The sequence below is a fragment of the Phodopus roborovskii genome, unplaced genomic scaffold (assembly GCF_943737965.1).
Source record: "Phodopus roborovskii unplaced genomic scaffold, PHOROB, whole genome shotgun sequence".
Taxonomy (NCBI): Eukaryota; Metazoa; Chordata; class Mammalia; order Rodentia; family Cricetidae; genus Phodopus; species Phodopus roborovskii.
The window spans coordinates 45,895-67,456 of record NW_026126924.1 but is presented as its reverse complement, the minus strand read 5'-3'; the positions used below and the strand labels follow the sequence as shown (position 1 = coordinate 67,456).

Sequence of the window (21,562 nt, the reverse complement as noted above, 5' to 3'; positions counted from 1 at the left end):
TCTGGGGGTAGCATAGCTATAAATAGTATAGGGACAATTGCCTTAAGAGGAGGAACTATCAGACCAAAGATGAAGAAGACCCCACCTCTGTATTTGAAGTATGGGGGAATGTGTAAAACATTCTGTAAAACCTAAAAGACGTTAATCTGTAGTCACCCTGGGCTCCAGTTTTTCCCGGTGTCATGCGGAACTAATGGGTAAAAGCTCCCTCAATGGTAAGGAGACAGATACCAGGAGAAAATGGCAGTAACTTATTACTCAAAAAGTAAGTCATACAGATTAGAGGACAGAGAGGGAAGCCTCTGGAGAAGCCAAATGTGTGTAGAAAATGGACAGGGGGAGACAGAATGGAAGGTGTTAAGACCTCTGAACCATGGAACAATGGCCGTAGAGGGAAAGAAGTCCTTGGCGATCAAGGGGGTGTGTGTAAATTTTATCTCAAGTGTAAAGAGCAAGGAAAGAGGATTTGACCAGGTAAGAGACTGAGGGCTAAAATAAGCAGAGTGCCCCAGTCTCTGACACAGCCTGTGAAACACATAAACTGAGAGCCAGAAGACCAGTGTGGAGATATAATGGTGCATGGTACAATGCAGGTAGAGATACATTGGCAGGTTTCAGGGGTCTAAGGAATAAAAGCCAGTCACTTCCTCCCAGCCATCCTTCAACTCAGTGTTCCACCCACCTGAGCTAGCACAGACACACAGGCAACAACAACAACAACAACAAAATGCTCATTTATGCTGTAGTTATCTGTTGTGCATGACAAGAGATTGAAAATGGCAACATTGAAGGTGACAATGCCTGTTACAGGCAGAGGGATGACAAAACACAACTAATGATTAGGTAAGAATTATTGATTCATGTAAAACGTCCACACAATAAAATGGGATTCAAATTCTCCAAGTCTAATGCAGTGGCCAAGGAAGCCTGTATCAAAGCATTTGGGAGGCTGAGGCAGGAAGATTGCGAGCTTTTGCCATACAATGAGACAGTGTTTTAAAACTAAACCAAAATCAAACAAAATTTATCCCCTCCAAATTACTTTACTGCTTCAAAGGTAAAAGTTAAGATGTAGCAGACAAATCTAGCAGACACCACCTAAATAAGCCACATGAGAAAAGTCTGAATTGCCAAGAAGGGGCAAATGGACATCTTGTACCTCTGGAGGAGAACATCAGGTCACTTTAGTGTTTCTGCCAGAACCGCAAATGAGGGACATTCCACAAAATAAATTGCTGGTATAAAGTATGGGGGGTGGAGGGGGAGATAAAACCCTTGAGGAAACATTAAGACCAGATCTGAAGATCTGACTATATTCTGGAACCTATCCTGAGAAACTAGTAAAATTTCAATAGCACTGTATAGCAAATGTCCTGGGTTTTGTTTATTTGTGGGTTTGGGGTTTTTTGTTTGTTTGTGTTGCTTTGTCTTTTGTTTTTGTTTCTTTCAGAGAATCTTGCTATTATGGAACCCAAGTGGAGATACTGAAATGAGGGGAAAGTAGTGATTTACAGCAACAATAACCACCTCATACAGCTCCGTGGGGTACCTAACAAGCTTGACTGCTTCATCTGTCTCCATTCATGTGGCTATAGGTCCTACACACCCAGTACTTGAGCTAGTGGCTCACAATTCTCCAGCATGTAGCTCCTCCCCCTGGGGACCCTGGAGGACCCCAATCATGATGTTCCCTGGCCATACTCCATGAGGATGAAAAGCTGCAAGCCTCTGGAATACACATGTCATTTCTTTTTCCTTTCTTCTTTCTTTCTTTCTTTCTTTCTTTCTTTCTTTCTTTCTTTCTTTTTCTTTTCAATATTGTGATGGACAAGGCTCTTTCCAAGGCCAGCCCAGACCCATAGGGTAGGGGAGAGAACTCTCCTTTTGGTTCAAGGATCACTGAAGAATAGTGACCATATTTAATTCACCAAGTATGCTCCTTGCTGGCCCTTCCCCTCTGATGTCTCCTTATACATTAGAATATTTTTTAAATCAAATAGTCATGGAAGTAGTTCATTTGCAAGAGGGTTTGGTAGAAGACTTCTTTTCAAACTAATTGCAAAATATCTTTATATTAATATGCAGCACATTTCTCTTATCTCCTTGTATAAATGTACACTTTCTTAATGAATTTGGTTTTATGAATCTTTTGATAAGGCTATTTACCACTTACAGATACTGTTCTGCTTATGGTTTGGAAACTTGTTCCCTACTCCATAACATTTAGGGGAAGGATATGTCAAAATTCATTCAATTATGAGGGTTTTGGCCTCGAGGGTAGATTGTTTTAATTACAGAAGTGACTTTGTTTTTAAAATGGAGTTCATGCCTCACTCTTGCCCTTTGTTTTGCTTGTCTTCAGTACGAAAGGACTCAGTCAAAAGTAAGCAGTGTGCTCTGCATGATGCGTCCTCCAGTGCCAGGACTTTATCACAGACCCCATCTCATGTATTCGGAGACACAACATGGTGTACTAAGATATGCCACTTATGGAATGTCCGTTGGCTTTGAGATTCCACTATAAATGCCTCATGTCACACTTTCTCAGGAATATGATATATATATATATATTTTTTTTCTCCAAGTCTGCAAATGTTCTTTTTGTCCTGTTAAGTTTTATTCAAGGGGAAAATGTAATGTAGTTAAATTTATCAACATTTTCTTCCACAGTTGGTGCTTTTCCATTGCATCTAAAACATCTTTGCCTAATCTGAAGTTTTAAAGGTTTTTCCCTATTGCTTCTTTAAGTTTTAAGCTCTAGATAGTAAATGGCGGTCTATGGTGTATTCTCATAGTTTTATACACAACTTGTATGAATTATATTTAATTTATCCATACGTACATTTTCGATTGTGTTAGTGTCTTTGTCAAAAGGACTACTGAGCTTATCCTCCTGAACTGTGTAACTGTGCGTTGGGACAGTGATATGCAAGTGTTCGCTGGGCAGTGCTAAAAATGTTCCCATTCCCCCTTGACACCAGGCCTTGAGTTTCCACCTGACCTCAAACAGTAGTCAAGTAAGTAGGCCCTGTCACAGAGACAAGCTGACCATGGGACTCACTAGGCCTACTTTGGTTACTGTTTGACATTTTGTGTAAAAGAGAAAAGAGAGAGACAGAGACAAAGACAGAGAGACAGAGGCAGTGACAGAGACAGAGACATAGAGAAAGAGATTATTTTATAACCTCTGATGCTTGGTCTAGTATTCCAATAGACAGACAGAGGGACAGAAGGGAGAAAAGAAGGATGGATAGATGGATGAATAAATGAATCAAAAAGTGGTCAGAGAGATAGGTGGGCTAATGTATGGTGAGAGGAATTGTAGAAGGATGGGTGTGTGAAAGGAGGAAGGAGGGGGTAGAAGGGTGGCCAGAAGAGGCTGGTTGGGGAAAGGAGGGTGATGGAAGCACAGTTGCAGAGACATGAATCTCATCTCTACTCACTGACCTGATGCTCAGGTCTGGCCTCCCACAGGGAGTTTCCTGGTCCCCTGGTCATGCTCATTGTAGAGGGGATGCTGCTCTTGTACCTGGAGCTGGCTGTGGGGCAGCGCATGCGGCAAGGCAGCATCGGTGCCTGGAGGTGCCCCTACCTCAGTGGTGTCGGTATGTGGGACCCTTCTCAGTTCCTCTGACAGAGATTTTGTGGGTTTCTGAGCATCACTGGTATGCATGGGCTGGACCTGTGACTGGATGAACCAACTCCCAAAGAGGGCTACCATGGAGCTCGGGCAGAGAGGGCCCTGGATTCTGACCCTCACATGGTACCCCATCCCACCCCCAATGAAACTTCCACCTTAGGGCATCTCCACTCTGGACCTCAGCTTGATATTCTCTGACTGGCTGGACATAGCATTCATTTCGTCCCAGCTACCTATCCTCTGGGGATGTACACAAATGCCACCCCCTGCTTAATGTGTGCCTGGTGCTGAACATGGCATGCACGAGTGTGAGGTCATTTCATCTTCACCACACCACTTAGGGGCGTTGGGGCATCATAGTGATACCTGGATGCACAAGCCAAGCATCTATGTGAACATACCAGGTGTGGCCTACTGCACCCTTCCAGAGTGACCTTCAGTCACTGTCCCCTGGCACCTCCATGATGTGATTCTCCTAGTTTGTAAAAGACCAGGATCTAGAGCCATCAGAGTTCATACATGTTCTGTGTACTTTTCATGTCCAAGAAAGGGAAGCAGACAGGAAGCCTGAGCCATTGTTTAGGAATGAGGAAGGGTCCACCTGATGTGACCTCCTGCATCTTTGGAAGAAATATGTCCGGGGTATTAGAACTCATCATCTTCAAACTGCCTCCTCATGATGAAGAGCTATGAAGGCCATCAGAGTGTGCTGAGGCAGCAATGTATGCTGTATATTGGAAAACAGGGGAGACTGCCTGGCCCCTTGGGCACTGACATGCACTTACTGGCCTGAGTTCCCAGTGGAGTGGGAGGAGTTGCTCTGTAATGCTATTGATACCTGTATAGTCTGCCACATGCAAGTCAACAACTTACAACTCTTCTGGTTATGTGTGGGATGACAAAGGTTGACAACACTCCCAAGTAAACTCACTTTAGAGCAACCTAATGGCAAACTCTCACTTCTCACAGTGATACCCACTGTGGGACCTCATAGATCAGACCAGGCTGGGGGTAAGTGTTGTCTGTCTGTCACACTCCTGCCACATGGATGGGGCTGGCTCCAGGAACTCGACCTCCAAAAGGAGCAAGTTCACATCAGGCATGTAGTTGGCCCTTCTCCATAGCTCTGCTGGGTAGTTTTGGGAAAGCTCTGAGTTTTAGTTTGCTATTTGGAAGGAGGATAATGCTTTTGTGTGAACTAACTGCACACAAAATACTGAGCCCAGGACCTGACACTTAGATGTCAAAAAACCAATACTGATCTACCATCTCAGATGATCAGAGTTGAGGGGTAGTAATTCCCAAGAAGATGTCATAGGTGTGGTATCAGGTCTAATGAAAGCCTAAAGGAAGAGTGTTCTTGTTTGGGGATGTCACCATAGTTGTGTCATTCAAGTCCCACTGGTTAAATTACACACATCTGATCTTCAGCATGGCCCTCTGCTTTGCTCACAGGTGTTGCTAGTGTGGTGGTCTCCTCCTTCCTCTCAATGTACTACAATGTCATCAATGCCTGGGGCTTCTGGTATCTCTTCCACTCCTTCCAGGTAAGCCAACCTTTGGCCAGAGCAAAAGCAAAAAGGGTAGAAAATGCAGGGCCACTCACCAAGTGGGGAGCTGGTAGAGGGTGAGAACGCCAGCCTGTGGGAACCCTCTCAGTGAGGGGGGAGCGTGATGGGAGCCACAAGCCAAGCAGGGATGACAGAATCTGGATCCACTACTTGTCAAAATGTAAGCCAAACTATGCACTGTGTGTGTGTGCGTGCGCATGCGTGTGTGTTTGCATGTGCGTACACACATGTGCACACTCATTTCTGAGGAGCAGGTCCACAGCACTCATTGGAATATCTACAGGAATATTTTCAATGACAAGCATTTTAAACAGTGCATTATCTAAATTCTTGTTACTGATATTCTGGAAGGGTCTAGGCTTTGTGGAAAATAAATAAATGCCACAATTCCACACTGAGCGCTGGAATGTTCCTCTCCACCAGTCATATTCTATCCCACCCCACCCCCATCTTCATCCTTTTTACTCCCAGAGACTCTAATCCCACTGCCTCCATATCAGCCTCTTTCCAGATGGAAAAAGAAGAGAAGGACCCAGGAATTACCACTCTAATATCCATGCATTCCATACTTCACAAAAATCCCCCCCCCTTACCTCTGCAGTAAATCCTCTCCCAAGGTCATAGGATAATGACACAGCAGACCTTCACTTGGACGTCTATGGGCCATGCAGGTCCCCCGGAACATATAAATCTACACTGGCATGGCCATATACACGACATAAGAGCTTTTGTTCAATCCCACGAGCTACAAGTGACTCTACAGGACTCTACTTTATGAGAGGGTGTCGGTCCTTCTTAGCGGGTACCTTTAGCCAAGCAAATGTAAGGACCCTATCTTTACCTTCTGATGCAGATGAAGGGAGAAGAAAACTGAAAATCTCTCAGTTGTTCCATGCCCTAGAGCTTCTTCATGTAGCATGTTCATTGGCAGGAATATTAAAAAAAAAATAAAAACAAAAACAAACAAAAAAAAAACACTGAAGTCAAGCTCATCTCAAGCAAAGGACCCCAGAGGTATCCTCAGATTTGCAGCCAAATATGTGAAACAGTGTGAGTTAGAGTGGCCTCAGCAGAGGGCCCAGAGAATGTCGGCTAGGCAACTGAGCTTAGAGGTCTTCTGTTTCTTAGCTGGGACCTGCTGCTGGTTCCATCAGATACCACAGTGTCTCCCTCCTGTGGCCTGTCCATCCAAATGGGCTCAGTGTTCAAGATTCTAACTCAAGTACGTTCACAGCTTTTTTTAAAATTGTTTTTAAAGTTTATCTTATTTATTTTATGTATATGGGTGTTTCACCTGAATGTCTATGTACAACATGCATGCCTGGTGCCTGCAGAGGCCAGGAGAGCGTGTCAAATTCCCTGGGACTAGAGTTACAGAAGGGGAGCCATCCTATGGTTACTGGGACTCTAACCTGGGGAAAAACAGCCAGTACCCTTAACTAGTGAGCCATCTCTCCAGCCCTACAACTGGTTTTGAACAGGGTAGCTACAAGGATCTGGAAAGACTACGCCAGGAAGCCTCTGATCCACTGTACTCTGTTGTTTCGCGCAAGCCAGGCTAGCCCATATTTTCAGGACAAGGTGTGAAGCCTCCTGTCAAAGATGCTTCCTATCATCCCACCAAGCCCTTGGCCTTTCCCTTGACTCTCTGTTGATTCTCACTTCATTCCAAAGGATCCCCTGCCGTGGTCTGTCTGCCCACTGAATGGTAACCGCACAGGCTACGACGAGGAGTATGAAAAGGCTTCGTCAATGCAGTACTTCTGGTGCAGGAAAACACTCAACATCTCACCATCCATCCAGGAGAATGGAGGAGTGCAGTGGGAGCCAGCACTGTGCCTCATCCTGGCCTGGCTGATGGTGTATCTGTGCATCCTGAGGGGCACTGAGTCAACCAGCAAGGTGTGCTAGGGAGTGTCATGGGACTGAATCTGGTCCATGCTAGGAGCTGTCTCTTGCTGTCCAGAGTAGAGGCTCAGTGGGTCAGAAGGCATGGATGGTGTTATTGGCATGTCCCTGTACTAGCTGACAGTGGAGGGTGTCAGAAGTGATTAAAGTTGTAGCACTGAATCTGAAATGACAGGCCCCAGCCAGTTCTCACACTCACCTGTACCAGGTCATTTCATGGAGATATTCAAACACCCTGCTATTCAGTCCTTGCACCTCAAATGCCAGAGCTATTATTCTGTGGAGGGAACCTCAACATCAGACTAGCCAGCCTCTGGGGACTTTATTGTGTAGTTGGATTTGGGGTCCCATTTCAAAGTGCTTTCAGGAAATCAATACTACCCAGAACTGTTGGGTTCTCCCTTGTTTTTTGTTTTGTTTTGTTTTGTTTTGTTTTGTTCTGTTGTGTGGTATGGGGTTTTAGTTCTTGTTTTGGCTTTTATTTTTAAAGTGTCTCCTTATGTACTTCAGGCTGGCATGAAACTGGCTGAACGGCCCAAGTTGGCCTCAAACTCAGTGATCCTCCTGACTCAGCCTTCTGAGTGTTGGGATTTTAGGCCACAGATATGCCAAAATACCCAGCAAAGGCCTTTTATTTGCCTAAGCTCGTTCTTTCTGTTGAAATGCCCAGGTTTCCATTCATCCTAGGGCTGGAGTATCTGCTGTATTTCCCTCACCCATACCTGTTTCAAGCTGGGGTGAATGCTCCATACTCAGCTATTCAGCAAAGCAAATCGATAGTTGATCACGGTGTCTTATTCTTGTAACAGCCCCTCAGAGTAGATACATGAGGTCACTCCCAAAAGGCTTAGATAGGCAAAGTATTCTTCACAAAATCACAGCCAGGGACTGCACACTCAGGACATAGACCAGATTTACTCCAAGCTCTTCCCATCCTATTGGTGAAATGCAGCATGAATGTTCTCTTCACATCTTTTGTGACTTAGTCATTTACAATTTGTCTTCTTCTGAGAATCCCATGAGACCCCTAGATCTCACTCTTCTGATCACCTGCCTGCCTTCTCCAGTACTGACATGTTTGTTTGCTTTTGTTCTTTCATGAGGCATCAAGCTTAGAACAACCTATGTCATTGAGATATTGCCCCCCCCCCCCCATGACAACACCAATGTTGTGCCTGGCGTGACATTTCACATTGTTTTCTAAGTCCCCATAGTGGCCAGCCCCACATAGTCATCTTAGCCCCACAGCACTTTGCCTCACAGCTGAGCATAAGAATCAGGGTGTTCTTTCTCAGCTGAGCTCAGACCTTGCAGCATCTTCTCTGTCCCAACCTAGACCAAGCATGATCCAAAAGATCTAAGGGCGATGTCTGTACCCTTGAATATTAAAGCAGTCCTTTCCTCTCCAGGCCTCTTATAGTTGTGAAAATAAGTAGAGTCTGGACATTATTCTCCTCTGAAGTTTTACTTACTGGTCAGTGTTATTTCTCCTGATAGGTTAAGCTAAAGCTAGATCACATGTCCAGCCATCCTTCCCACAAGAAAAAGAAGGAAGCCACTTTGTGAGGTCTCTAGAAAGCCCATAAGAAACACGGACCACTGGCGGGGTAGGGGGGAAGTCCAGAGCTTTCCCCAAATGTCTTCTAAGTGCCCAGTGTAATGGACCGGGATCAGACCTCCACCATGCCCCTGAATTTCTTTCACATCACTGGCAAAAAGATTCTTATCCATTTGCATCTCACCTGGTTTGACATATTAGATATTTGGGTAAATTCACTAACCCCCTAAATGTGTAAGCAGCCATGGTAAACATATATCCCACTTTCTCAGTGTCCTTCTGACAGTCTTAGAAGTTCATGAAGTATGGTGCCATGCCAAGGAAGAAATGGAAGTCTGAGATTAATTCAAGCATATCAAGATATGGGTTACTAGCTGGGTTTCTCAGAGGTGGATCCAACCTAAAAGAAGATTGATAAAACAAAACCAACCTTGTGAAAAGTTTTGTTTCGTTTTGTTTTTGTCTATGAATCTAGGCAAAATCCCTTACAGTTTTATGCCCATGATACATTGTTTTTAAATTTTATTTATTAACATAATATCCGTGCTTGCTTATGAAGGGCCTGATGCTTTGATACAAGTATGAAACACATAGCAGCTAGACCAATGCCACTAACATTTCCTTCTCCTCATACATGAATTATATATACATTTTTTTACTCTTCTAGTTATTTTTATGTATCATGGATTCTTGTAGATTAGAGTTACCTATAGTGCTGGGCAAAGAAGCAATGATTTCTGCTTCTAATTCCTGTATTTTGGTGACTCTTGTCTAACCTCTGTCTTCCCTCGCTGCCTTTCCCATCTTCTTGGAGGTTCATTTACCACTTTCTACAAATGAGTGCAAAAAATGCATTATTTGTCTATGATTTGTTTTATTTACCATGATGCCTGAACTTGTCTATACCTTTACATGTGACAAGATTTCATTCTTTTTATGGCTAAGTAGTATTCCTTTGTGGATACATACCATGTGATTTCTATATGTTCACTTTCCATGGATGGTTTTATATCCTAGATTTTTTTTAAAGGAATATCACAGTAAAAATGAGAGTGCTGCTATATCCTTGACACATGGCTTTTAAGATCCCTTTGCAATAATATCTAATTGTGGTTTTTATTTGTATTCCCTTGAAGATTAATGATGCTGAATTTTTGTTCATATATTTGCTGGCTATTTGTGTCTTAACTTTTTAGATGTATTTATTTTATTTGACACATATGAGTATTTTGCTTGCATGTGTATGTGTATGCCACATGTATGTCTGACACTCGCAGGGATAAGAAGAGGGCTATGACAGTGGTTATGAGTTGCCAGGTGGGTGCTGGAAACTGAACCCAGGTCCTCTGCAGGAACAGCAGGCGCTCTTAACCACTGAGCCAACCCTAAAGTTCCCTCATGTCTTTTTAAATAAATGTCTATGTAGCCCATTTCTTTGCCCATTTTTTAAGGTGGACTCTTTGCTCTCCAGTTGTTTGAGCTCTGAATAAAAAGAATTAAGGGAATGAGAGGTATTGGCAATAAAACTGTGAAAATATTAATGAAAGATGTCAAGATGACTCCAGGAAAGGAAAGATACTCTATGGAGCAGAAGATGTCCTAGTTAATTTTCTGTTCCTGTGAAGAGACACTATGTTCTATGTACTCTGTACTCTGTACTATGTACTATGTACTCTGTACTATGCTTATCAAAAAGAAGAATTTAATTGAGACTTTGCTTACAGTTTCTTTGAGTCTATGATTGTGGCAGGAAGTGTGGCAGCAGGCAGGCAGGAAGAATGCCTGCTTATATCTAATCCACAGGCAAGAGGCAGAGGGAGGGGAAGGGTGAATGGAGAAGGAGGAGGAGGTAGGAGATGGGAGAAGAAAGAGAGAGATTGGGTTCAACCTGGGCTCCCTCAGTGGCATACACACTCCCTTCAACAAGGCCACTTCTCCTAACCTTCTAAAATAGTTCTACCCACTGTGAACAAAGGGCTCAAATATATGAGCCTGTGGGGGCCATTCTCATTCAAACCATCACAGAGTTGGTATTATTATTATTATTATTATTATTATTATTATTATTATTAAAGTGTACATACTACCCAAGACAGTTTACAGATCCAGTTCAATCCTTACCAATAGTAATATTCATAGAATCAGAAAAAAAATCTTAAAATCTACATGACACTATTGAATAAAAGAACGAAACTGAAGTCATATTAATACCTGATTTTAAGTCTGTCTACAATGTGTCTGGTATTGGCTTGAGAAAAGACAAGGAGACAAGTAGAACATAGTAGAGTACCTGGAAAACCACATATTTCTGTCAAAGACACCACGAGAATACATTGGAAAGCCATCAAATCAATTGCTGATGCTAGAGCCACATCTCACATGCTGTACAAAAGTCCAAAGTATGAAAAGTCTAAGGTGAAACACTTGAAGACTTAGATTTTTGTGTACCTATGTTTTGGGATAAGACCCGAAAACTTGCAACAAAGTAAAAACCAGTAGGATTACATCAAAGAAAGAACTTTCTGTGCAATAAAAGACATAGTCAATATCATGAAGAAAATATTTAGGAACTCACACACACATTCACAGATTAAGGGGGAGACTTAAATAAATAATATTGTTTTGTTAGCAGTTTTACAAAGTAATGACAATTTTAAAATAGTAAATACATAAAAACCAAATTTAATTATGGCATTTTAATACATAAGTATCATTGCTCCTTATTCTTATTCACCCTCTCTCTATCCTCCCTCTTTACCCCTTCTTTCTGGTATAATTTAGAGGGAAAATACATGTTTGAGGTGTAAGAATAGAGGAATTACTATAAAAGTGCAAAAAGAATAGTCATAAAAAACTGCTCAAGTACGATGATTGTGGTTGATACATTGTTTATGAACTAATAAAGCAATGAAGATCAGAGAAGCAAAGCATCAAGGCTACCAGAGAGCTCGGTCCTGTACCAGGGCTGGAGAGATATTATCCATAGCAAGCTGGAGACAAATTGCCAAGACTAAATCCTTAATGCCCTGCTCCTATCTTATATATTAGTGCTGGGGTTTAAAGCTGTGAGCTCTGTTTCTCTTTTAGACTGATTCACTTCTCATGTAGCCCTGGATGGCCTTGTAAATCTAACATTAAGTATTTTTGGTTTTTATGTTTTCTTACTCTCTGTTGTTGACTGTGGCCTTCTCTTGTGGCTCACCTTTTAGTTAAACTCTGTAGGGATATGGAAGAGTGTTATCTCTCCCTCCGTCTTTGTTCCAGGGGATTGGGTTTTGATTTAGGAACATGCTTTCTCTCATTCACCTAACTCTGTCAGATAATTTCCTTTGTGAATGTCTTTGCATATCTTCTGTTACATTGCTATTGTAAATAGTGTCTTTCTCCTTATTTCTACGGTTGTTTATGTTGGTGGCAGAAGAAACAAACATTTTTTTATGTTAGTCTTGTACCTTGAAATCTTGATGCATTTCCTAATGAATTCTCACAACTACAGATTGCTTCTGTTTACTCTATAAACTATCCTATAACCTGCGGATATGATTTAGCACATTTCTTTTCAGTGTCTGTATTTCAACCCTTTTTTATTGTGGTTTCACTATTATTACTGATTTTATTGGAGTCTCAGGCACAATTGTTTTCCTGTACTTTGAACACAGTGAAATTCCAAGTGTTAGGTGAACACTCTGACTAGTTCTTTGATTTACTATAAAGGCTTTTTCAGACTGCTTTTAGAGAATACTTTCAAGGCCAGGATAAAGTTTCCATGGCCTTTGCTTATTGGTTAGGTTAGGGAGTAGTTGGTTGGTTTTTTTTTTTGTTTGTTTGTTTGTTTTGTTTTGTTTTGTTTTGTTTTCTTTGGTGGGGTTTACCATTGTCCACGGAGAGATACAACACTTTCCTCCTTTTGCTTGTTGTTCTAGTTAGAGTAATAATTGCTATGAGGAAAGGCCATGACCCAAAGCAAGTTGGGGAGGAAAGGGTTTATTTGGCTTACACCTCCATCAGGAACTCAAGGTAGATTCCTGTAGATAAGAACTGATGTAGAGGCCACAGAGGGTTGCTGCTTACTGGCTTGCTCATGGCATGATCAGCTTACGTTCTTTAAGAACTCAGTACCACCAGGCCAAGGATGGCACCAGCCACAATGGGCTGCTCCCCTCCCCATCACTAATTAAGAAAATGCCCTGCAACTTATGGAAGCATCTTCTCAGTTGTGGTCCCCTCCTTTCAGATAACTCTAGTTTGTGTTAAGTTGAAATAAAACTAACCAGCACCATTGTAAAGCTCTGAGCCCTGCCTATAGGATCTATAGCCTGACCCTCCATTCCTGACAACACAGACACGCAGACGCTGACACCCAGGATTCGAGATCTAGATCCCACTTGGGCATCTATGGCTCCTGTTCTAAACTTTGGCATCCATTCAGTTCCCTTCTTTTGGTTCTGACACTTAGTTTTTCCTCGCTTTTGTTTTTGAGATTGGCTTTATGTCCAAGATGTTATAATTACTGATTTTATTTTATTTTATAGTTTTAGAATTATTTCTTTCCCCTGCTCCTGCTCTCTCTCTTTCTCTCTCTCTCTCTCTCTCTCTCTCTCTCTCTCTCTCTCTCTCTCTCTCTTATTTCCTTTCCTTTCTAGTATATATTCTCTACTGTTTGAAATTTGGACTTTCATATCTCCTTCCAGGTGTGTGCCAGACCTGGTTCCCCTCTTCCATTTTAAACATTATCGTCATGCAGTTCAGGCCCTTTGAGCCTATAACTTTCTAAATACCGCAAACTTAGGATGCACAAGGCCCTGAGATCAGTCTCTGGCTCCAGGGATGGACACACACACACACACACACACACACACACACACACACACACACACACACACACACACAATTTTATTTGTAAATACTCTTTCTTGCATTCCAGCTATCTTTGGGAGAGAGGAACTAGCTTTAAAATACCTTCCTGTGGGGCTAAAGAGATGGTTCAGCAGTTAGAAAAGCTTGGTGTTCTTCCAGAAGACCGGAGTTTAGTTCCCAACACTCACATCAAGTACTTCAAAGTCAACTCCAGAGAATCTGATGTTTCCTTCTGGCCTTGTGGGCACCTGCACAGACATGGTACAAAAACATGTACATATACATATACATGTACATATACATATAACTAAATAAATCTTCTTTTAAAATATTGTTCTATAAGGCAAGTTTGTTTATCTGGGGGGTGGAGAAGGATGTCTGCTCAAGACAGAGTTTCTCTGTGTAACACCCCTGGCTGTCCTAAAACTTGTTTTGTAGACCAGGCTAGCCTTGAACTCACATAGATCTGACAGTCTCTGCCTCCTGAGTTCTGGGATTAAAGGTTTGAGCCATCATGCCTGGAAAGGGCAAGTTCTAAGGATTGTAAATTTTGTTAGATTTTGCTTCCATATAAACATATGTTTTTGGCCCCATTTGTTTTCTTTCTTTCATTCTGTATTTCTTATTTTTTATTTGTCTGCTTGTTTACTTGCTTGCTTCTTTTTGAGGCAGGCTTTTTCTGTGTAGCCTAGACTCTCCTGGAACTTCCTCTGTAGACCAGGCTGGCCTCAAACAGAGATCTGCCTGCCTCTGCTTCCTGATTGCTGGTATTAAAGGCGTATTCTATCACTGCCTGTCAATGTATAACAGTCTTTTTAAACATTGTTTTATGTGTATTTTGTCTACATGAACCATGTGCATTCCCAGTGCCCATAGAAGTCGGAAAATGCTGTCAGATCTCTGGAATCAGAGTTAGCCACTCTGTAAGCCACTGTGGGTACTGGGAATTGAACCCAGGTCATTTGGCAGAGCAGACAATGAATGCTCTTTTCTCCTTGAAAATCTTCATTTAGATTTATGTTAATCTTTTCCCTCCTATTCCACAGGTCTTATAACTTTTTGATTGCATATTACACTATCCATGTCATCATTTCTTTGGGTTATCTTCTATGTTGTTAAAAGGGAATCTGAGGTAGTTTAATGAGAATGTCCCCATAAACTCACATGTTTAAATACTTGTTCCCTAGCTGGTAGAACGGTTTAGGAAGGATTAAGAGGTGTGGCCTTGTTGGAAGAGGTGTGTCTTTCTGCCTGCCTTCCTGCCTGACTGCTGCCTGCCTGCCTACCTGCTGCCTGCATGCCTACCTGCCTGCCTGCCTGCTGCCTGCTGCTATGCTTTCCTCATGATGATCATGGATTCTAACCTTCTGCAGCCCCAAATTAAACACTTTCTTTTTAATAAGAGGAAGACAAATGTTGGTACTAAGGGGTGGGCATTGCTGTGACAGGAAGCTAGCCATGCTGCTTTTGGAAGGAATATGGAAAACCTGGGGAAATTGGATTAGGAAAGCTGTTGACTGCTATAAGCAGGGCTGAATGGACATCCTAGTAAGAGCTTGGAGACAACAGTGCTAAGATCATTGAGGGTTATGGATGCTTAGCTCAAGAAACTTCAGAGGGCAACAAAATTAGTGACAGTGTTAGAAACCATTCTTGTGGTGCTTGGGGAAAAAAATGAGGATGCTTTCTGCCTGAGGGCAAATTGAAATAGTTGGACTAATTTTATAGGCAGAGGATATTTCAAAACAGCCTAATATTAACTCTGTTGCATGGTTATTAGTAATCACATTCATGCAGAGCTACCATAAAAAATAATAAGCAGGGCAAAAAGAAACACAAAATGTATAGTTTGAGGAGGGGAAAAAGCACCAAGAAATTTGATGTCTGTACTGAAAGAGATAAGGAGAGGCCTAGTGTGAAATGGAATAAAGGGAGTGTTGTCTTTGGGTGAAGACCCCACCCAGCTAACCCGAAAACTTGCATAAAGGAAATGCCTTTTGTATTTCTATAAAGCTGCAATGGGGGAAAATGTTATGCAAATATAATTCAAGAAGGGGAACAGGCTCCAACCAAAATGGCTGAACTTGGCTTCATTGGCCAGGTCATTCTGGCTTTAGATCCCTGAATGATACTGGAGTAAAGGAGTTGTGGAATCTTCCTCCGCAGTTAAGAAAATCCTCTGAAGCAAGGTGTTTGGCATGGGAATCCCTTCAAGGAAACCAGAGAAGCTATATGTGAATTTATGAAAATGAAGCCTGGATTGCATTGGAGACCTCAAGATCTTGGAAATGTCAAAATCATAGACTTACCAAGAAGCTTGGGACCAAATCAAGAGAGAAAGACACATGTTGTAGCCAGCGGAACTTGAAGGGAAGAGCCATCTAAGCCCATTGGCAGCAGATTAGAGCTATAGGATTTGGAGTTTGCCCTCCTGAATTTCCATTTGCCTATTAGAAATAGATTAGAGATACAGGATTTGAAGATTGCCCCGCTGGATTTCTGTCATGCCTTGCTCCAGTATTTTCTAACTATATTACCATTCCTCCCTTTTGAAATGGTAATGTATATTCTATGCTGTTTTACATTGAAGTTTATAATTTACTTTTTGATTTTACAAGGAGTTATAATTAAAAGTTGCCTTGGGTCTCAGAAGAAACTTAAAATAGTGTTCACACCATGAAAGACTGTGGGGACTGTTAGAGTTGGACGAAAGTCATTTTGCATTATGATATGGCCACAAGCCTATGGCAGACAAGGTGTGGGGTGTGGTGGTTTGAATGAGAATGCCCCCCATATGTGCATATGTTTGAATACTTGCCCCCCATTTGGTACAGTTCTTTGGGAAGGATTAAGAAGTGTGGCCTCATTGGAGGAGTTCTGATGCTGGCAGTGGGCCTGAGGTTTCAGAAGCCCAGGCCATTCCCAAATAGCTCCCTCTGGTTCCTGTTTGCAGAAAGGGATATAAGCGCTCATGGGCCAACACCATGCCTGCCTGCCAGCTGCCATGTCCTCACCATGATGGCCATGGACTCTAACCCTCTGTAACCATGCACCCCAAATTAAACACTTTATTTTCTGTGGCCTTGGTCATGGCATTTTGTCACAACAGAAAAGTAAGACAGAATCACTTTCATAGATTTTAATTGGCTTGATTCTGTAGTTAGAAAACATACTGGGCAAAATGAAATTCAGAATGTTCTACCCTCACATGTGCAGGATATCAAAAGAAAAGAAAATTAAATATAGAAAGTGGAAATGAGGGGGCTGGAGAGATGGCTCAGTGGTTCAGGAAACTATCCGCTTTTCCAGAGGACATGTGTTCAATTCTCAGCACCCTGTAACTCAAGCTCTAAAGGATCTCTCTCTTTCTCTCTCTCTCTCTCTCTCTCTCTCTCTCTCTCTCTCTCTCTCTCTCTCGCTCTCTCTCTCTCTCACACACACACACAAACACCACATGCATGCGCGCAAAACACCAATTCATATAAAATAAAATTTTAAAAAGAAAATAGAAAAGAAGTATACAGAGTGCTCATTGGGTAAAACTTATATTTGCTTTCTTTGAACCTGGTTTTAAGCAGTTGGCTACCTGGCTCTTAGAGGCTGGCTGATGTGATTAGCTTAAGGTTCACAGTGTACAAAGACATCTTTAGGTCAAACTACATTCTATTGAACAGAATTACACTGAGAAATAACTCCCTGCCCACTAATTCTCTCTTCAACCATGTCTAATTCAATATTAACATTACAGTGACATTTTAAACCAATAATTATGTTAATCATTGAAAACACTATTTTTTTAAGTCATTGATTCCAATTGTCTACAATGTGGTGCTTTCGGTGGTAGTCATGGGCAGGAAAGTGAGTTCAGAGTACCCCAGTAGGGTGTATTTTAACACTGACATTGTTTAGAATTGATGGCTCCTGCTAATAATAGTGAAATAATTGTTGTGTGATATCTAATATTCACTTAAAATGTTCAGTGTCATGTTATCCTCATCTGCTCCTGAAGCCTACTATTCCCCCTTTGCTTATACCATTTAGCTTATTTCATTTTTGTATCAGTCAATACACAATTGTGTTGCTATAACCAAATACCTAACATGGTCATGAGTGAGGCACTTATTTTATTTCTGGATTGAAAGGCACAATCTAACATGGTGGAGAAGGATTGTACAATTCATGACAATAGACTCATGAGCCTAAGATTTTAACTATTGATGGACAAGGAAGCAAAGAACAGACAGGAAATGACAGCGGGCTATACAATCTCAAGACACTTACCCAATGATCTACTTTCTCCAGTGAGAGCCCAGCTCTGAAAGTTATATGTGGTGATATATTACTTATGACTTATCAAAGCTTGCCTGAGGATTCAGAAAGCAAAGCCAGCCACAAGCTATAGAGGTCAGGTAATGGTGATACATACCTTTAATCACAGAAACCATACTAGCTAGCCAGGCAGTATCCACATGCCTTTGGGTGGATTTCTGTGAGTTAGAGACCTCCCAGGGATACACTAGAGTGAATCAGTCTGAAAGATTTAACAGAGCTCATGCCTTTAATCCCTGCTCTAGAGAGGCATATGAAAGACAGGAATTCAGTGTCTCAGGCAGCATTGTGAGATTTAATCTCTAGCCACCCCGAGGATAGGCAGCAGTCTGAGGTTTGCTGGAGTCCTTGTGGAGACAGGATCACCCCCTTTTGGACTGAGGTAGATGTAAGACCTAGTGGCTCAGCTGCTTTGCTTCTCTGACCTCAGCTTGAAGCTTGAACCCCAATATCTGTCTCTGGGTTTTTATTTTTGGTGTTACAGTTACACACCTCGAAGAGTGCAGCAAGACAGGGAGGGTAGACATTCCACATCCGAACTATGGTGTTTCATTCTTGTCCCCTCTGACTCACATGTATATCTGGTGTCTTTTAATCATCAGCAGGCTGTTCAGGGCACGGGCCTGGCCTTCATCGTCTACACTGAGGCCATTAAAAACATGGAAGTGTCCCAGCTCTGGTCAGTTCTCTACATCTTCATGCTGCTGATGATGGGTTTTGGGAGCATGCTTGGAAACACAGCGGCCATCCTCACCCCTCTGACGGACAGCAAGGTCATCTCCAGCTACCTGCCCAAGGAGGCCATTTCAGATCAGGACACCAGGCAGTGGAGGCGGGGCATGGGAGAGTGGCGAAAGGCAAGACAATCAGTGGAAGGGTCTAATTAGGGACCATGTGCTTCTAAGACAACTCCAGAAAGGCTGCAGGGGTGTAGCTGTGCTCCTGCTAGGGTAATACTCGGTTCCACTTGGGTAAGTTGTTCTAGGTGCTTTATGCACATGTAATGTGCACCACAGAGACCCATTTTTAATTTCAACATCTTGCCACCCAGCCAGGATCATGAGAACCCTCCTGTGCCTCTGATGGCTCTATGTCCAGGATAGATAATGTCACATCTGATCACATGTCCTAGCTATCATGTGGGAAGTGTCCTCTTCCCCGCTCCTCGAAGCCTGATAGCACTTGGTTTTTTTTTTTTTTTTTTTTTTCTGAAATTGGGTCTCTGTGGTCCACAGTACAAATGCATGTAGCTCCCAATCCAGCACTTAATCCTCTCCTGAGGGAGCCTCCCAGTGGCTGATATTGTATGGTATGGCAGTGGGAAGGGCTACTATGAATTCAGAGGCACCATGGAAAGCCTTAGGAAGTCAGAAGAAAACCTGGAAAGAGTCAAATATTGACTCTGCCATGTTGTGCAGTTATCTGACAACACTAAGCCCTGGCACCCCCAGTATATAAGGGATCTCTGACTACTACCTTGGAGGCTTAATCTGCTCTGGTACATGACCAGAGCCTGGCATGTGAGAGCATCTATGTAAATTGTAGTTTCTTCCCAAACCAATCCTTATCTAGGGCCCCACACCACATTTAAGTCCACTTCTCACAGTCTCAGGGGCTATCTTTAGCATTCCCAGACTTTCAGCCATTATGATAGAATATATCCACGATGAGAAGGCAGAGGGTGGTCTTGAGTTTAAGCCTAGCAGCTTTGTTCCTGCTCTAACTCTGCCTGCTCTCCCATGCCAAGGCCAGGCCCTTCCAAGCACATAGTGACCATCTCTAGGAGGCAGTAGAGTATACTCGGAACCATCACTGATGGACAGAGTGGGAGGGCAGAGGGAATCTCACCGTAGCCCTGTGGACTGAGAGGGCTGGCACCCCCTCCCCCACCTTCTCTGGGAACTAACCTCTGGTCCACACCTGGGACCTCTGAAGGCCAACACCGGGGAGATGATGTCTCATGACCAGTTCTTCATTGGTCATCCTCAGGCAGCCTCAGCCCTTTTCCCTTTACCTCAATAGCTCCCCCAGAGAGGATCAGATGGGTTGGGGTCACATTCAAACATCAAACCAGAACAGCATCTTCCCAAGGGCAGAAGGTATGCAAACTAGAGTCCCTCCCTCCAGAGCATGAATAAATCTGTCTCTCTCTGTGCTCCCAACAGATTTGAAAGTGACCTTCAGGCCATGACTTGCCGCTCCCTCAACTGGTACTGGAAGGCCATGTGGGCGTTTGTGAGTCCAATACTCATCATCAGCCTCTATGTCTTCTACCTGAGTGACTATATCCTCTCAGGGACACTGCAGTACCAAGCCTGGGATGGCACTCAGGTACCCGATGTTCCTGCAGGGCTGGGGAATAAGGCAGAGACCACACAGTCACTCAGAACACAGGGGACTATTGCTGTGCTGTGAGAAGGCTCCATGTGAGTATTTCACAGATGCTCAATTTAGCACAGCAGAAGTGGGCTGTGAGTTTTTAACCATGATGCATGGAGAGAGCAAGAGATGCCCAAAGCATCACAGTGGGCCTTTCCCTAGAAGTACCAGTATCCTTTGGTGTGCCACACTGTACACCCCCCCCCCCCCCCCCCCCCCCTCTCTCCCCCCTCCCCCAGGCTTGGGTGAACAGTTCTCTTGGACTTGATAGGAGGGACCTTCCCCTGATGCTCAATCTCTTCTCCCAGGGGCAGCTGGTGACCAAGGATTACCCCCCACATGCACCAGCTGTCATCGGTTTGCTGGTGGCTTCATCTACCATGTGCATCACCCTGCTGGCCCTGGGGATTTTCATCTGGAATTGCCTCAAGAGGGGAGGTTCATCCCCAGTGGTCTAAGAATGGACCTCCCAGGGACGGAAGTCAGCCACTATCTGTTTCACAGTTGCTGCCTGCTGGTGGGGACACCTTGGCTGGAGTGCTGGTCTGGGACCTCCTGAATCTGTAAAGAGGATTAGGGAGCTTAGAAAAAGAAGACTACCTTGGGGAGGGGACCACATCCCTTAGAAGACTCCCTCCATTATTTGCCATCTGAAGACTACAACTTGTAGCCTTCTTGTCGTCAGCGGTTAAGGCCAGTACTGAAGATCATTGTCACCTAGACTCTAGGAAGTCCTAGAATTCAAGGTAAGCTGTCATTAGAAACTTGACCATAACCCTGAGGAGCCAAACAAGCACTTCGGTTTATGTTTGTTTGTTTTTTGTTGTTATTTTTGGTTTTGTTTTTTTTTTTCTCAAAAGAAAACAAGATACTAATTGCTTTTCATCCAGTGTCAGAGGTTTTTGAAGCACCTAGGGCAACACATTACAATTCTTCTCATTGAAGCCACAGTGAGTGTGTAATTTTTGTATTACTACACTGTACTACACTGTAAATACTACCGGGATTTAGTGTCCACGAAGGGAGAGTTATGTTGGGAATGCAAAGGTTCCTCACAGTGGGCTGTGGCAACGCTAAACTGTACAAGGAATCTGAACAGACATTCCCATCCCTGGGGTTTCAGGGTCAGATGATCCACAAGGGTACAAGGAACTGTAACTTTTCTACAAACATCACTCACAGCCACCTTCATTCACCTCTGTATAGTAATGCTTTCTAAAATGTACATAAGTCACACAGAGCAGTGTATAACTGAAAACACTCCATATTAATGGCTGTTATTCATCCATTATGTCAATTTGTCTGTTTTCTTTTCTTTTT

At 43.0% G+C, this 21,562-nt stretch overlaps 1 protein-coding gene across 1 annotated transcript; it reads left to right on the top strand.

The window, feature by feature from the left end:
* The first annotated feature begins 381 nt into the window (after positions 1 to 381).
* Positions 382 to 20,774, top strand: LOC127214660 (sodium- and chloride-dependent transporter XTRP3-like). The gene is made up of 8 exons (XM_051174983.1): positions 382 to 474; positions 2,363 to 2,496; positions 3,475 to 3,605; positions 5,096 to 5,187; positions 6,886 to 7,113; positions 8,617 to 8,681; positions 20,029 to 20,194; positions 20,551 to 20,774. The coding sequence occupies exons 1-8, from the start codon at positions 382 to 384 to the stop codon at positions 20,698 to 20,700; spliced, it is 1,059 nt and encodes a 352-aa protein (XP_051030940.1). The 3' UTR covers positions 20,701 to 20,774.
* The last annotated feature ends 788 nt before the right edge of the window (positions 20,775 to 21,562 follow it).

Bases quoted from the DNA above. Each gene is read 5' to 3' on its own strand.
- LOC127214660 (XM_051174983.1), top strand. From the start codon at position 382: ATGGCCGTAGAGGGAAAGAAGTCCTTGGCGATCAAGGGGGTGTGTGTA. The intron at 475-2,362 runs GTAAGAGACTGA...GCTTGTCTTCAG, and splicing joins AGGAAAGAGGATTTGACCAG to TACGAAAGGACTCAGTCAAA. The intron at 5,188-6,885 runs GTAAGCCAACCT...TTCATTCCAAAG, and splicing joins ATCTCTTCCACTCCTTCCAG to GATCCCCTGCCGTGGTCTGT.